This window comes from Pundamilia nyererei, unplaced genomic scaffold, assembly GCF_000239375.1.
Source record: "Pundamilia nyererei isolate P.nyererei 1_Seehausen unplaced genomic scaffold, PunNye1.0 scaffold00133, whole genome shotgun sequence".
Classification (NCBI taxonomy): Eukaryota; Metazoa; Chordata; class Actinopteri; order Cichliformes; family Cichlidae; genus Pundamilia; species Pundamilia nyererei.
The window spans coordinates 540,374-558,309 of NW_005187534.1; the positions used below are offsets into that span (position 1 = coordinate 540,374).

The window sequence follows — 17,936 nt, forward strand, 5'->3', positions numbered from 1 at the left end:
ATGTGGGTCAGTACTCAAGCTCTCGAGGTTACTTTGCTGTTAAGCTGTTGATGCAGTCACTATAACAGCAGAACTGAAATGATGCCATTTACTGCTTAAGAAAGTTGTAGCTGGGTTGTTGTGAGTAGGTGAGGCTAGGAAGTAGAGATGGGCGTGAGCAGCTGACTGGATGATTTTACAAGCTGTCGTTGCTTTGGTCACCAGTTGTTTTATCTAATTATCAACATTTTAATTGATGCCCAATGGCGCTGAATTGCTGTGATCTGTTTCTGTGGGTCGGATCTTGTTGTTCACACTATTATTGTTCTTTTAAAAGCCAAAGGATGACTGGAAGGATGTGTGCATGAAAACACACACACACACACACACACACACACACACACACACACACACACACACACACAGCTTGGAGAGAGTAGAGAAAAGGAAAGCTCAAACCCACAGACCATGGTGGGAGGAGCCAAACATAAAAGCAGCATGATCCTAGACCATAATAATAAAACGCACCACAACAGCTCAGTGAACTATTTGGTAAATGGCCTGTATTTGTATAGCGCTTTACTTTATTTGTTGAATAAAGTCTTAAATCGCAGGTGCTGAAAAGTACAGTCATCTGCTCACAAGCTATTGTATTTCTTTGTGTGGGTTATTTCTTCATCAGATGCACAGATCAGATAAAAAGGCCAGAGGATGGTCAGTACAATAAGGAAGTTTGGAAGTGACATCTCTGAAATGACAAAATGAGATCCCGCTGCAGTTGAAACAGGTCAGGCTGCAAACACAAGAGATCCATCAGAGATAGTGAAAACATTACAAGTGTCCAAAACAACAGTTTGGGTCCATTATCACATCTAAAGAAGCGACGGAGCTGAATGCCTTAAATGATCAGTGAAAACAACTGTGGACAGTGAGAAGAGGATTCTGTCACGAACATCTGCTTACAGCTTTGTCCACACTGACAACAAGACTTCCAAACTTTGGATGACATTTGGTAACGTCTCTGAGATCAGTGAGAAGGCAGGGTTACCCTGGTAACGGGAGCCTGGGGTGTTGGCTTTATTTTATACTCATTTTAGTTTCCTGTGAGCAAATATAAGCTTTTGTATTTCTGTGTGATTCTTTAACATGACAACACTGGAGACAGAAATATGTACCTAGACTGAGCCTTTGTTTGAATCCTTTGAAACATCAGCGCTGTAACATGAAAGCACAGTGAAAAAACTTATTATCACACCAAAAAACCCAACAACACTGAAACGGACGTGTGCGAGACCTGGGACAGTGCTCAACGTGCTCTGGGATCAGTGGAAATACAGAGAATAGCTCCCAAAAATGATGACCTCCATCCTAAAAAACTAACAAAAGCCAAACAGGAGCTCCGTGTCATCACAGAGACGTTTAGATGTTCAAACTTAGCATTCTTGAAAGCAAAACAAAAATCTGCTATTTATTTTCTCTTAAATGAACGTATACTTTGATTCTTAAATGAAAATGCATTGGCCCTCGTATATAATATAATATGCAATGTTTCTTACAAATACTGTTGAATGAATAATTCCTCACTGTTGTTCATTCTTCTATTAATGTAAAAACGCTCATGAATATAAACATTTCTTCTAAGGTCGTTTTCAACAGTTGTTCCTGAGTTAGCAGCTGGAGCTTTTGATAACCAGCGAGGCACCAGAAGCCTTTCAAACTTTGAAACCAACAGGTGCTGCCCCTCGGCAGGCTTCCAGAAAATGGCTGAATAGTAAAAGAGAGGCGGGTTTTAAGGGACAGGAGCTAAACTTGTTTTTGATAAACTGAACATCTGCAGGCTGTCAGTACAACATGAATAGGGATTGTTTTTGGACTCTAAATCATATAAAGCAGGTCTGTTGCTGGAATAATCAGACGTGCAGAAACAATAGGGACAAACGCATATCTGCAGACGATCTTCATTTAAAAATGAATCGTATCATAAAAACATGTCACCTGAGAGTCACCAGGAAGAGATGGAAGGAAACTGTGACATCTTGGTCGGATGTCCGGGGAAGTTCTGAAGTGTTGCTCTTTGTTAATTCCAGCGGTTAATTTAATTAATTTTCGTCGGGGGCGTGTACTCATGGGTGCAAAATGGTCCAAAAATACTCCAGAGTGTTTATTGAGAGCAGAGATCAGGTGACCCGGAGGTCCATTTTCTCATAGACTCTCATAGACAATCAGACATGTTTTTATAGCAGAGGAGTCGCCCCCTGCTGGTCAGATTTAAGACACGTCAGCTCTGGGTTCAGATTTCAGTCCAGATTAAAATCATAAATATCCAAGAGCAGAAAAAACTGTAAAACGAGTGTTTAGAGCAGACTGAAGGAATTTCCTGTTGCCTTGCTTTGCTTTTTACGAATATCCACAGTTATTACAAGAGATCTATATGACTGGAAATAAGTATAAAAAACACTACAGGTCCACTTTAACTGTCATCTGCAGTTAGAAACACGTGGATATCTGAATGACATTTCCTGGCTGACCTGAAAGCAGCATTTTTGCCTCTGACAGGATTGTGAAATCCTCTGATTAGTCATCTCTGATATGTAGCCTCCATTTTAAATAAGGCACCATGTGCTCTGTGCTGCACTGGAAATTTACCAACGCATTTCCTCTTTATTTGACTCTGTACTTCTGCTTTGCTGGATTTCAGAAGGATACATTGTTTTACACTCTGTAAGACATTTATTCACTCTGTACTTTGCATGCTAGTATTTTTAGCACCCTCAGTCCAGTTTGCATCATTGCTATGTCATCTCACCACTTTCCAATATATAATAAAACCCACAATATCATTTACCATAAAAGCATATAAAACCTGGTGCACAGTTGTACATTAACATACATCAGCATGATCAGACTTTAAATATTTTTTCTTAACTTTATATTATATAATGTTTACTTTTAGTGCACTTAAAAGTTAAGCTGTAAAAGTGAATGGGCTGTTAATGTAAATGACCTAAGATTAGTTGGCTGATAGCTTACCACTCCACTCTGTCATCCACTGAGGATCAGCCATGGCCCAAAATACTATGATTTTGGCATATTTAGCTATAGTGGCTATAGAAGCTTCGTTATTCCTCTATCCTTAACTTGTACTTATCACTATGGTCACTAATGTAGCATTTAAGTGATTTCTCTTGTTTATGCTGTATTTTAGTAGGTTGGTCTATGAGCACAGGCATTATTAGACCAACGTTTGTAATCATGAGGTCACTTTATGCACAGTAATGTCTGTGAGTCAAACGCTGAGGTTGCAGACTCCTCTGGACACTCAGTTTATCACACTTTTTTCTACTCTTGAATCTGGATGTGTCATTGTGGGCACCCAATTAGAAAAAAGCTTTCTTAAAATGGGAGGGGCTAAATCTGCTGTTTCAGACAGAGGATGAACTGGGGGCACAGTATCAGATAAAGGATGATTTTGATCTGTAAATCATGCAAAGCTACTCTAGTAGAGAAATGGAGCTGGAAATAAGTCCACTTTAGATATGATTTCCTAACCTAACCTTCATTTAGGAGACCAGTGTTTATCCAGTGGTCAGCCTCTACAGCAGGGGTGTCAAACTCAAATACACAGTGGGCCAAAATTCAAAACTGGAACAATGTTGCGGGCTAACATTAATATTTATTGAAAAAAAATCTTTCTCCAGATATAAGAATCAATCTTTTCTTATTGACTCAAACACGTTTTGCTGAAAAACTGAATATGGAACAAGCAAAGCTTAATACTAAACGATATATATATAGATATTAGCTGTATAATACCAGTAGGCCAGCTCTAGTAGTAATTTGGTATGGCTTCGCGGGCCAAATGTAATTACACTGCGGGCCAAATGTGGCCCACGGGCCAGAGTTTGACACCTATGCAGGATCAGTGATTTCAAACAGGATCACGTGACTTGAATAGTTCAGTAAGGCGACTAGTTTGAGCTCCTCGCCCTCAGAGTTCACACCATCATAGTTATAAACATGTGAAAGTCATGTCAGGACAGGAGCAATCAACTTTCTGCTTTTTAGCACTTTTGTGGCGGCGTCCCATCACGCCCCGCCCACCTTCGGTGCTCTCTGATTGGTCACAGCTTGTGTCACTCTGGGGTTAAGCCGTAGGTAATTGGTCGTTGGTGTTTCCCCTTCTCCCCCTCTCAGCGGCCATCTGGGGACTCGGGTCCGACTCTGTGGTGACTGTCCTGCGGTGAGCTGCTCCAACTTTGTCCGGGGTCAGAGGCAGAATACAGGCGGGGACTTCACGGTGCGGTTTCACGGCTCTTCCTGGTGGACGTGTGCAACAGGAGGTGACTGACTGAGCGGACATTTACCGGAGCTGAAACTTTTTTCCAACCTCAGGAGACCGTTTGGAGGAGGGAAAAATCAAGAAAAATGGCAGACAGCGAGGAGCATCAAGTTTCTTCCACCACTCCTATGTTCAACGACGAGGTGCACCATTACCAGGCCGAACCGGACCACTACCTCCTGGATGACGACATTGTGGACCTCGTTGGCGGGGCTAAAGACGCTTTGGAGCGGCACCGAGCTGAAGATAGTGTTCCTGACGACTTCACGCAAACTTCCCTCCCTGATCTAAAGGAGACGGTAACGTTACCGGAGCCAGCCCTCAAACCGGCAGTCCCAGACTCCACCAGCCCAGCTTCTGCCCACGAGGAGCCTGAAGTGGCCGCTCCCAAAGCCGAGCCGGCGAGTACAAAGATCGCACCGGAGCCAGAACCTGCCCCCGAGAGCGACGCCCTCCCAGTGGCCGAACCCCGAGAAGCAGCGCCATCCCCCGCAGAGGCAGCAGAGCGATCTGCGGTGACAGCGCAACCAGCGGCTCCCGCGTCGTGTGAGTATCACTGATGGATAAACGGCAGGACAGGGTTATTCGAGAGTGGAGGGACACCTTTAAGGTCTATGTTTAAAGCCTTTTACCTAAAACTCGGTGAAATGCACCTGGATATTTTTTTCATTTTTACCGGTTTTCTGTGCACCTGAATGGGGTTAGCATCGCATCCCGAAAACGACCTGCAGATAAAAATAGGCGGGGTAGAGTGCTGCCTTTTCTCCCTTGGACACGTTTAACGCCTGGTCTCAGTTATGTTGTGTTAGATTGTGCTAAATTTGTGTGGATTTCTCCAGGGTGTTGTTCGCTAAGTGCTTAGCCTCTTAGCCGCCTAGCGATGCTACCCCAGAGGGGAGCGAAAGGTGCTTCATCACTGAGCCTGGTGCTGTTTGCGCTAAATGGATGGGAGGTAGACTCCTGGAGTCACGGAGCGTGTTTTCTTTTAAAAACGAGACAGTTGCGGTGTTTTTTTGCGCACGCTTGCGTTTTTTTAATGCTAGCAGGCTAGCCCGGTTTTTTTGCTGTGTTGTGGTGATGCGGCCCACCTGTTCGGACAAACAGGCGGCAGGAAGCAGGCTGTGAGCCGATGAGGTGGCAGGATTGCACCATTTATCCTCCAGTTATCCACCAGAGGCAGCCTGCTTCCTGTAACTAACGGCACTGGGGTGTTTTTGGAAACATTTCCTGGAATAAACGCGGTTTGTTCCACCGTTATCGGAGCCGTTATTGTTATTAAACCGGGCATCTGTTCTCCGCTCGCTGCGTGTCCGCACATGCTAACGGTAGTTGCATCCTGGTTCCATTATCGGACACACCCTTTATTCCTTCTCCCCCCCCAACAAATTAAAGCTGAAGCGTCAAAGAAATGCTGTCAGATATGTTTGACATGAATTTTCCTTCAGACATGAGTTAAGAAAATGAGGCAGACAAATTAAATTGTGTGTTTTCTCTATTGTGTTGCGTGAGGTGGACTCCAGCGCTCTCCCCTTGTAATGCTTTATTTTATAAACCTGTAATATCGGAGTCAGAATCACAGCTAACACAAACCCGTATGAGATTGGTTCTTTGGATCTGTTTGCTCTGATTAAAGCGGCGGCAGGATAGACATGGTCGCGTCCGATAATGGAAGCATGCGCGGTTAGCAGGGAGATTAGTCACAACAAAGGAATCCGCTGTGCGTCCACTCCCTGTCGGCTTCCACACCGCTACCAGAATAACCCCAATCAGCCTTTCGTGATTTATTTTCCTACCCCGGCTACCCACACCCTCACCCACCCCCACAATCTCCACCCAAAAACCAACACCCCAGATCCCAGACAAAAAGAATCAGCTCCAGAGGCCTCCAGATCGGCTCTGCCGCTGGCTGCTGGGGCTCGGTCCTGCTCCCGTGGCGTTCTGTGTCATGTCTGGACTGCATAGACTTTCAGGAAGTGCTCCATTTCAGCTGCTGCCGCTGTTGTTTTTGTTTATCTGGTGGAGTAAATGTGGCTTTCGGCAGGTAAACAGGCCTGAGCTGGAGCAGCAGCAGGCAGGGTGGGGCTGCTTGGCGAGGCCACAGACGGAGGTGGAAAAACCGCCTGTTACAGCAAGCAGCCAGCAGCCAGAACAAAAGAGACGGAGCGAGAAAGAAATTCATCCATGTCTGAATCGATTCCATCACTGCCAGCTCCATCACACACACATTAACCTCCTGAGAGACCTGAGGCGAAAATATGTCACCGTTAAACACGATTTCCTCGGCACACAGAAACCAGGCCACGCTCAGGAGGTGACCTGAGAGTAGGAGGGAGAGGAGATGTGAATTCTTCTTTAATTTTGGGCAATTTGAGATTAAATTAAGCTTTTAAATGCGTCCTTTGTTGCATTTTAGCCCGTTCTTGCCTTTCTCTTTGTTTCTGGTCCACAGTGCCCTCTTGTTTGATGCTCCTGTGTTTATTGCACGATTATAAAGTAATGAACAGCCTCGCCTCTTTTAATTACTGCGCTCAGAGCAGGCATTACATGATGAGGTGTTATTAATGTGCCCATGAAGGCCTCCAGATTTCTCTGCCTCCAGCAGCCACGACTGTTTTAATATTTGAAACGCTTCAGTAAAAACAACTGTGTCTGATCACAGGAAGCTGCCTCCACTTTATTCTGGCAGATGTATTATGACTTCAGCGCGTGCTGGAATAATCCACCTTTGTTGGAGGTTTCTGTATGTTTATTACTGAACACACACACAAAAGGCAGCTGGATAAAATCCCTCTTTAGATCCAGTGAAATCAGTATCAGCTGAAGTGCTTCTTCAAAGCAGATTTTAAGGAACTCGAGGGTTTCTAACAGATCTGCCACACAGGACAGTGTGCAGGAGTGGAACAGTCCCGTCCCGCCTCCCTTGTATCCCTCGGGTGGTCGTCACCTCTTTAGAGCTGGGCCCGATCCAATCAGTGCTCTGGACAAAGACCCAGGGGTCCAAATCTAAGTGGTCAAATACAACAGCGTCGCTCTTCCTGCCCGAGCCGGTCGCCTCTCCTAAACTCTGCTCTTCCAACTTATCTGAGAATATTCGGTAAATAACAAACTTTAAAAAAAAAGAAAAGAAACGCCCAAACTAAGAAAGGAGGGACTAAAGGCCGTGCAGCAGTCAGGTCATAGTTTAAATGTCTGAGGACAGAAGCAGGGTGTGTTTTCATGTAGTGAAGAAAACACGCCGTCTCTTTGGGAAGTTCAGCTGCTTCCTTCTGATGTTTGCTGCCCGTCTGCGTCGATGAGGCGAGTCGGCTCATTTTTAGTGTTTTTGTACCTCAGAGCCAACAAACGATCCTTTATTTTCTACAATACCAACGTTCTGCTGCTAGAGCTTTTAAAACAGCACATTTCTGATCACACGTAGAGGTGTACGTGCAGCGCGAGCTGACCACGGGAGCTGACCACGGGAGCATGCGTCATGACGAGTTACCTTTTTAAAAATGTTTGTTTTTGCTTTGAGATAAAAACGGGAGCAGAAATGTTGGAGCTCGATGTTTGTCATGTTGTTTGTTGGAAGAGATGAAGGCGCTGCTGCCTCCCTCCTCCTCCTCCTCGCACAGATTCAGGTCGTCACCTTGAAAAAGGTGTTTGCGGCGAGTTTTCGTCCTTCTGCGGCGCGGTGACGGACAGGCCGTGTAATCGTTTGGGGCTCGCCGTCGGCCTACATCTCATTGTTTTGGGGTCACCTACATCCGTCAGTGTCTGTTTGTGAGGAGCTGCTGGTGTGGTCAGAGTGATGGTGACGCATGCGTGTGGTTAAGTGCGACTCCACCCGGCACAGCGGCCACGCCCGCTCTGTTTGTATTTTACTCGGTCAGCAGCAGCTCTGAGTTCTCGTGGCGACGAGCTCGTGTTAATCTGATTTAATCCCGCCTCTTATCGCTGCGATAAGCTCAGAGCTTGTAGAGCTGTGCGGTGAAAGGTGATACCTGCCCGCGATGAACGGATTCATCAGACGAGGCAGAAAACTGTGTCATCTGTTTGTTTTCAGGCTAAAGAAGCTCTGATCCGGACTTCAGCTTTCACGTGTTCGGCTGCTGCAGACGCAAAAGTGTTTTAAAGTTGGCTGGACTGCAGACCTCTCACATCAGAGGTGGAGCTCTGTCATAGGCAGACGTCTAACAGAGCACATGTCAGAATAATGCAGTCTTCTGACAGTGGCTGACTTCAGCAGTGGTAGCAGCAGGTTGGGAAACGTGTGGACTTCCTTGAAAAGGCAGAACAGACTTTGTAGAAAAGACCTCCAACTGTTTGGAAGGGGATCATCTTTCAGGGGATTCTGGGAAAAGAATAAATCTGACCTTTTTCCTTTCCCAGCAGGTACCAGAAGTGCTAGTTAGAATTCTTGGCCAACCTGGCACCAGCCAGCAGCACCTCTCTCTTTGTGACAGGAAGTTGCAAGACGGGTGGAAAATAAATCTGAAATAAGAAGCCCACGTTTCAGAGACAAAACTGCTGAAGAACGAGATGAGTGGTAGAATGGAGAATATCTAACCTGGGCCATCAGACGAGACTTACTCTGGACTGGTTTCTAACTCTGATGTCAGATGGATGACGGCGAGTGAATCGAGGAAGTGGAAGAACAGATCCATGAAAATCTGCACGCTTCCATCCGTCCTGTTTAAATTTGGGTTTATTTGGCCTTAGACGTCCCAGCCAGGCAGACGCCGGGGCTCAGAGGAAGGTCAGCGGACGTTACGGGCGGGTTTGATCTGGTTTAGCTGGAGGCCAGTTTCCCTCTCAGCCTGAGCCCCGTCTCTGGGGACTGGGTCAGATTAAACATAGCAGTGTCACATGAGTCCACACAGGTCCTGGTTTGTGTCACAGAGGTTGCGTGGGTTCAGTGTGTGGACGGACTGCAGTGGTGTCTCGGGGTTTCCTCCTCTTTAAACGCGCTGCTGCGGTTGGACGAGCGCACGTTTAAGGAGGCGGAGTTTTGTGTTTAGCTCGAGCGGCGAGGAGAGACGCTTGGAGCACATTCCTCAGTGTGTCGGGGTTAAAGGTTCGATTCCTGCAGCAGGCCGAGGCGTCGCTGCTGCTGGTTATGATTGGTAATGCTCACACCTGCGTATTATTAATGTCGCTGTTACACTTTAGGGCTTCGGGGCTGTTAGGTGGATGTAAAATGTGTAAATGCAGAGATAAGTAGACATATATCTCTAATGTGAGCAGAGGAGCGTCAGCTGAGTCTGGGAGTCTGCTGAGAGCCATCGAAACCTAACGTGACTCCATGTTGTGCTTTGTTACCTTCATATTAAAATCCACAGGTTAGAGTTCAGATTTAGTCGACTGTGACTTCATGTTAAATGTCCTGTTCGGTTCCATCGCAGGTCTTCTCCATCGCTGGAAGGCAAACCTCGACAGCAGAGGTAACAGATAAAACGGAGCTTTGTAATCAGCTCAGCTTCACTTTGTAATCAAAATCAATTCATTAATAAATCTGATAATCAGCTTATGATTTAATCAGATTATTCACAGAGTCCTGATTCTTGATTTTCATCTGTAATAATCACAAAATGACGAAAGTTTCCTGTCGGTGTTTTTGATTTTGGCCTTGAGCTCAGAGGACGTTAGAGATAAAGATGGTTTCTGGACCTTCATGAAACTTCACTGATGAAGAGCAACGTCATTCCAGCCTGTACACAGTTCAGACTTCTGTCTTTTAATAATCTAATTTTATAAAAGTCTGAATGAAAACTTTCTTTTTAATCTCTTTATGAATCATTTCTTTGTTGGCTAATGAAGACGTTGAGTTAAAGATGGAGGCCTGTGTGGAGCCGGCTAATCAATCCGATTTTAATTTCATTATGATCGTGGCTTCCTACAGTTACGAGAGGAAGATGATGATGAGTGTTTCCTCTGAACGCTCTCAGCTTGTCTCGTGTTCAGTCAGTCGTTCTCGCTCCATCCTAAAAACACAAACTCGTGGTGGACACAGCCACGGTCACTCTGGTGGGACCATCATTTATAAAATGAACTTCATGTTTGATTCAACGCGACCACAAAGTGTTTGCTGAGCTCCGAGATCAGCTGAGCACAAGTTCCACCTTCAGTGAGTCGGAGCTGCGTGCTGCTCAGAGGAATGCAGCTCAAAGATGCTTAATCATTGGCTCACCTGCAGACGTCCGTCCTTTGTAAACAGTCTCTGTAGGGTAGGTAAGAGATCCATGTAGGTTTGGACGTTAATTATTTAGCAGCTCCTGCTGCCTGTGTTTGAGCTGCCCTCTGCTCATCGGGCGACACCAACCAGTCTGTAAATATATTAGCACATACGTCCCAATCTGGACACAGGGGTGTTGTCTGTGTTTGTATTTTGGGTGTTAACAGTCCTGTTTTTCTTATGTCCACTTCTATGTAGACGACTCAGTTTTATGTGCTTGCGTTCTGAGAGTTTGCCTTTTAATGGTTTTTGGCCCTTTTTAGCTCAAAATCTCTGATTTCTTCACTTATTCCAGGCATTTCTCTCGTTTTCTTTCACTTGTGTTGCTCGTTTTTCTGAGTGCAGCGGTGTAACTGTCAGTCAAAGATTAGTCTGCTTCTCACGTCGCCTCTAATTTCTATACACAGATGTAGAAAAGCCAAAATCAGCCAAAACATCTTTCTCAGTTTGTCCTTTAAAGTTTTAAAGACCAGTCGGCTCAGCGCAGGAGCTCGAGCTGTATGTCTGTATATTTACTTGATCGTGTGCAACAGTTGCATTAACGTCGACGTCTGCTTCTCTTCAGCCGGCTGTTCTTAATCTCAGTGAGAACTGGACTTGGATAAAATATGGTGCATTAACCGCTGCACGACAGCAGGAGCAGTCTGTGTGTTCGTGCTGCTGTGGAGGATTTTGTTGGAGCACTTTCCCTGTTTTTGTCCCATCACATGTAGGCAGTCATCTGTTTGGGGGAAACAGCATTAAGCTCATTAGCAGGAAGAAGCAGACGTTTTCAGCACGTCCTTAATGTCATTCGGCTTCATTTGGTTTAATCGGCCGATTGCTGTTGGCTCGAGCTTTCTGACTTGCACAACAGTCAAGTTTCCTGTCTGTGTGCTGATGTTGTGTAACCAGACGAGTTTGGAAAACATCTGTCATATTTGACATTTTTAGAGTATTTTTGGATGGTTAGTCGGCGTGTTGCTGAAACCTCTGGGTCGCCCTCGTGTTGCGTCTCCTGTGAAAGCTGGGAAAACCTCCTCACGTCTCTTCATGGCAAATCGTCCGATGCTTTACTGCCTGTCACCATTTCTCTGACCTTTTCTTTGTCATCTGCTATCAGTTAAAGACACGTCCGGCCTTTAACGCGTGTTTACGTAACTCGGAGAGCTTGTTCAGGTAGCACACGGTGCTCACGTCCAGGTTTCTCTTTAACCACACAAACAGTAACAAACATGTTTGATTCATGTTGTCAGTGCGGTGAATTTTATGCTCTTTTATATTCATAAAACTTCTGTCACGTTGCTGTTTGGTGAAATCATTACAGCACGAGCAAAGATTGCAATTTATAGAAAGTGAGACGATCGAATTATTGTAGAACAAAGTCTAATTCTGAAGCCATCAACGCTCCTTCACCTCATAAATGCTCTGAATTAACATCATCAACACCTGAGAGCTGAACAGCTGATCGTTTTATTGGCGCTAAAAGAATTTGAATCATTTTAACTGTTTGTTTGGTTTTTGGGAGCAGCAGAAACATTGATGGTGAAGCTGTGATGAAGGCTTCTTGTACCTGGAGAGGGTGTAAACTGCTAACGTGGTGCCCAGTAAGCTAAAACGGCTCCTGGCCTCCTGCAGCAGGGACTGAGTGTGAACCACAGCCTGCAGGTCTGATGAGGGGGTGAAGGCGTGGTATTGATGGCATGTCCGATTGCACAGAGGCTGTTAAACGCTGTAAGCTGTGTGAACTTCTATGCACAGCTGCTCCTTTTTGAATAAAAGCATTAGGTGAAGAAGCCCCCTGTGGGCGTCCACGTTTCTCTCTTTAACGCTCGGGAGCTGTGATTAAGATTTTATCCCGTCACTTGAGGCGTAGAGACCCACTTTTGGCTTTAGAAATCTCCTCTTCAGTTTGTATTGGCGATGATATCTCTCTCTGTTCTCGGTCTTTTCCCTCTGAGCTTGCATAAACTCACTTTCTGCTGCTTTCTCTCGTTTCTTCCACAGATGTACCTTCTTCTTCTTCTAAAGCTCAGCCTCATCCTCTGATGCACTTCCCTACAGGCAAGTCCTCTCTGCTCGTCTCTTTCCCCGTCTCGGTCATTTCTTTTCCTCTTCAGTTCTTTATTCTTCACTCTTTGTTTTAAAATAACTCATCGCATGGAAGAAGCTGTAGGTTTTTTACGTCATGTGAGCATTTACACGGGATGCTTGCCGTGGGTTTGTTAAATCTGACTTTGCCTGTGTTTGTGTTGCATTGTGATTCACATGTGACTGTTGTAGAGTAGACTGACCTGAACTTGTACAAGTAGTTTGTAGACGAATAATGATTCTCCTCAGGTTTGTGCATTTGTTAAATTATATTTTGAAAACTTAATTGAGAGGAATCATTATCTGTGGTCACCTAGCAGTTTGTTTGACACTCTGGGCATGGTTTATTGGCGCCAGACCTGGGGAAACATTTATTGCACCACCAAACGTCAAACCAAGGTGGTTTACAGACCAGACAAATGTGGGCAAACCTGACTGTGGATGGTAGTCGTGTAAGTCCAGTTTATTCCCAAAGAAACAGAGCAACACAGAGCAACACTGCAAAGCTCACTAAACACAGATGTTTACATTTTTCATTTATTTTTTATATTCCAAACATTTGCACTGTTATCAGTATTTGCACTATTTTAGATTCTTTTTTGACAATCTTTAAAGTCATTATTCAACACATTGTTATTGTTAAATAAATATCGTCAAATAATCGAGATCTCAATTTCAGTGAAAATAATCGTGATTATCATTTTTGCCATAATCGAGCAGCCCTAATTTTAATTCATATTTCCAGCACTTAAAGAATGTGTTTTATGCCACTTAGGAAATAAGACAACAGTCATGCAGTCAATCCCATTTTAGCAGGCGTACTTCAAAGATAAGCTTACAATCTATGATATTGTCGGCTTTTTGTGCAGGGAGATGATTTTGTCAGTATACTTAAATCCCATCACATTATGGTTGGTCAGTAACTCTCATAACAAGAAATCGGTATGTGTTTAGGAGTGAACCAGTACTGTTAGCAGAAGCAGGAAGAGGTTACCCGTGAAAAATCCCCCCATGTTTTTACACCGGTGGACTTGCCTGAGCCCAACAGTGACTGCTGACTGGCTCAGGACAAAGCATTTTGTTAATTATTTTTATCACTTGACTTTGCCCATCATCTTTATGCACATCACATACAGTCATATCAAATATTTGTTTAATGTGATGTCAGTTAGTTTGAAGGTGAGTAGAAGTCGAACAAGTGAAAGCATCATCGAAGCCAGCACTCATCCTTAGGCCTGGAGTCCACCTTTGAGAAAACGTGATGGTGTTTTTCATTAGTCACCTGTTCCTCCCCGTCAGTCCTCTGAAAGGCAATATCTCCCAGTGAAAAGAACACTGCTGATTGCTTGCATAAGAACATATCAGCCAGTCAACCCTGAGACTATTTCAAGAGGGGATGCAGTGACAGCTGGGCTGAAAATCTCTGCTCATGAAAGTTAAAATGTTTGAAATAATCATTAAATCTAAAAAACAACAACAAATGTGTTGGTTTATGATTAGGTTGGATCCAAAGTCAGGTGTTCCAGCACCAAAGCAACGTTTGTCTTTTCTAATCTATCTGTTGTAGGCATTACATTTATATACAATCCCAACAATGTCTCAACATGACCATGTTATACTGGATCTGGTCCCCAAACATTAGACAAGCCCCATTTCTTTTCAAATATAAACTCCAAAAATATATTCTTTCAAGCCAATACTGTAATATAAAAGACTTAAAATCACACACAACGTATTAGTATTTAGTATTATCCTTTTAGCTGATTGTTTTTGGGGTTATACTGAACTGGTCTACCAGCCACCGCCACCTTTCATAGCCGTTGTCTGGTCTAAATCTCTGAACCTTTTCTGAATGTTGTTGGTAGCTGTTCTACCCAGGTGTGGTGGGCACTGTAAGGAATGGAGTATGTCTTTGATATGTGCTGTATTGCATTCTCCCTCCTCCCTCTCTACTCAAGCACTTGGGCAGAAGGGTGATTCCCCTGCTCCCATCTCTCCCATCTCCCCTCTCCACTCCCCCGACTCTCTGGAAGAGCTCTCTTTGACCGAGAGTCCCAACCAGCCCCCTGCTTCAGGATCTGCTGCACCCCTGGGCTCCTTCTCCACTGAACCCCCTGCTACTCTTTCCAAGGACATGCCTTGGGGGGGTGACTCTGGACCAGGCAGTAGTAAGAATAAGGAAGACCCTCTAGATCCATTAGCTGGTCCTTACCTGAGTTTAGGGAAAGACCCAGGGCCTCATAATCCGTGCGAAGACAGTGGCATTTCCTTTTCGCCTGACGAGAAGCTGATTAGCTCAGACAGGTCTTCCACTGGCCCCTCCCCCGTGAATCCCCAGATGATGGTCCCTGAGTCTCACGTTGCCTCCTCTAACCCAACAGAGCACTGGGATTCACCATACCTAGCTTCTCAAGACAACACCAAGCCCTCAATGGATTCCTTCCCCAAGGACACGGCCTCCATTAACCCCCCAAGTTTTGAGCCAGACCTGCACGGCAACCAGTCTGACGAAGAAGATGACTTGATGTACGAGGTGAAGAAGAACAATAACCCATTTGATGGCTTTTCCCCACTTGCGGACAGCGGCTACTCACATTTTGGAGACTCCAAGTCAGACAGCAGAGCATCTAAAATGTCCGATAGTCCAACTCCCGATCTGGTCCAGTATGGGCAGATTGGAGAATCCCAGGAAAATCTACCATCTTTCTTGGATGAGGGAAAAACATTTGAGCCCAGCAAGATGACTGCCGACTCACTCATGCAATCGATGAATCAGTTCTCATCTGGTCTCAGAGATGATGATGATGATGATGAAGAGGAAGAGGAGGATTCTGCTCTGCCGCCTTCGCTTCCAGACATCCTGAAGTCTTCCCCGCTCAACCCCGACAAACTAGACTCCGGCTCCTCTGAGGGAAGTCCGGAGGAGCAGAGCCCCATCCTCGAACGAAGGATGATGGAGTCACCCAATCCTCCGATCAATCTGTCTGCTAATAACCCCTTTGCTTTTGAGGCTAAAGTTTCCCTGCTGAAAGAGATGACTGAGGAGATGGAGGGGAGAGCTACAGATAAAGAAAAAGCAGAAGATGACAAAACCTTTGGCGCATTTGATCTCGTCAAAGAGGCCGAGGAAACTACCCCAACTAAAGCAAAAGAAGAGGAACCTGTCAAGATTCAACAGAAAGATTGGTTTTCAAGCCACGATTCTCCCAAAATGACCGGAAAGTTTGAGCCACTCGACTTCCAGAATAAGAAGACCCCTGCTGAGGATTCGGATTCAGAGTCTCCAACAGCAGACTCCCTTTCGCCGGTCTTGGAAGCAATGGCAAAGAACCCTGCCAGCTTCCAGGTGGAAACTGACAAGAAGGACCTGAAGATGGAGCTGGAGGAGCCGGAGATGGCCGAGGAGGTCTCCGAGCATGAAGTCTCCTCTGAGGAATTTGAATTCATCGAAAGACCACCTAGGGGTGTTATTGACGAGTTTCTCGAAGCTCTGGATACTTCCAAGTTTGCAGCCTCCAAGCCCCCGGAGATCCCCATGGATGATGATCTCAGCTTTGGACAAAAGGATCCAATCGCAAAAGTAGCCCCGCCCCCGGAGGTTGAAGAAGAAGCTCCAAGTCAGAGCTCCTACCGCCTCCTCACACAGGCCTCCCCCCAAAAAAGCAAGGCTGAGCTGGAGAAGCTCGACATCCAGCAGCCCCCACCCCCCCAAGCTCCTACCACCCATTCCCCTGTTTGCAAACCAGAGGAGCCAGCGGCGAAGAAGAGCGCGGAGGGCGGCAAACCGTTTAAGATGCCAAACCTGAACATAAGAGCAGGTAAAGTAACCCAGTTCCAGCATGGATACCATCCCCCACTACACTTTTACTGGCACTTCCATGTTCATCCACATAACTTCCATCTCCATTCTTAGTTCCCCTCCATTACTTTCTTCCATCCAACCAACCAGTCAGTGTTTCCTTTGGTTGCATCGTCTTTTTGCATTTCTTTGAATCTTAACATTTGCATTTTGTAGTTGTGTTCCTCATCGTTCGACCTTTTGTTGGATTTTGTGCATTTGTCTCATTCGAGTAACACCATTTCTGTGCATTTGATCACTTTATTTTTTTTTTGTTTAAAAACACGGTAAGTAAAGCTGGTTTTGATTAGTTTTTGTTCAATTTTGATTTGTCCTTTTTAAACCTAAACTTTTTAAACAAAGCTTATAGAGTAGAATATACAAACCAGGCGTTTCTGGTTGCCTGCTGAGCATTTTTGTTTTGAATTCGATCATCTTACTCCCTGGTTTAACTTCCTCCCTCTGGACATAACCTGAGATGTTGGACTGAAACCCAGCACCACCTCAGACCCCAGCATCCGCTCACATGCACACAGAGAACCGACCACACCCTGTTCCTGAGTTTTACTACATGTTTTACTGTCACACAGGACAGTGTCAGATTTCATGCTCTGAGGCTGAATGCTTTAGTGTCATTTACTGATAACCTGTGTGCTGAATAACCTGAACTGTAATGAGTCAGGAGGACGTTGTACTTTCCGCCTATAAACTGCTCAGGAGTGGATGTTCACATTAACATGACCAGAGCTTTTTAATGAGCCGAGTGTACATTCACTTATCCCTGTGAGCCCAAAGCTGCTCTAAACATCGCCTTGGATCTGTATGATGTCACTGAGGGAGGCCCCCACCTGCTGTCTGTCACCTTTGGGATAGTTATGGTTAGATTTGTTTGGACTGCAGCTCAGTGATTCATCTGCAGGTCTATTTACTTAATTTTATTATTTGTTCAGCCTCTGTGGCTTCGGTGGTCAGTGTGATAACGCTCCCTGGCTGGTGCATCGCAGGAAACCGCCTCAGTTATTAATATGTTGCATATTATTCCTGCTTCTGTCTTACACTTTTGTTGGAAATGTTCTTTACCAATTGCCCAAAAGAGGCATTTTGGGGCCTTGAAGCAGCTTCTGCTGCCTCCTGTAAAATGCAGAGCGGATTTCTGCACAGTTCCAGTTCCTGTTTCGTCTGTTTTTGGTTCGTTTTCATTTTGCCCTGAGGTGATGAGTGGTGGAAAACTGCAGCATGACAAAGTTTCTGTGAGCTGAGCGGCGGGTTGATCAGAGTTTATCAGACAGACGCAGAGTTGTGTCCTTCGGGGCTTGTAGGAGGCGTCTCTGTGAGCGCGGCAGAGCCTCATCTTCCTTTAAATGGCCACTGATATCGATCAGCTCACAACAGGCTGTGTAAGCGGACTGTGGTTCTAGGATGAGCTGCCGAGGCTTTAGGTGTGTGTGTGTGTGTGTGTGTGTGTGTGTGTGTGTGTGTGTGTGTGTGTGTGTGTG

At 45.3% G+C, this 17,936-nt stretch overlaps 1 protein-coding gene across 4 annotated transcripts in view; it reads left to right on the forward strand.

Moving 5' to 3' along the window:
* The first annotated feature begins 4,121 nt into the window (after positions 1 to 4,121).
* Positions 4,122 to 17,936, forward strand: part of LOC102214912 (reticulon-1-A) — a 31,610-nt gene continuing 17,795 nt past the window's right edge. The window contains exons 1-3 of one of the 4 annotated variants that reach the window (XM_013913469.1): positions 4,122 to 4,864; positions 12,519 to 12,575; positions 14,561 to 16,420. In XM_013913469.1, coding sequence (XP_013768923.1) covers positions 4,405 to 4,864; positions 12,519 to 12,575; positions 14,561 to 16,420 — 2,377 coding nt within the window. In that variant the 5' untranslated portion in view covers positions 4,122 to 4,404. The remainder of the gene's footprint in view (positions 4,865 to 12,518; positions 12,576 to 14,560; positions 16,421 to 17,936) is intronic. The other 3 variants (XM_005743562.1, XM_005743563.1, XM_005743564.1) reach the window with 3 other exon arrangements.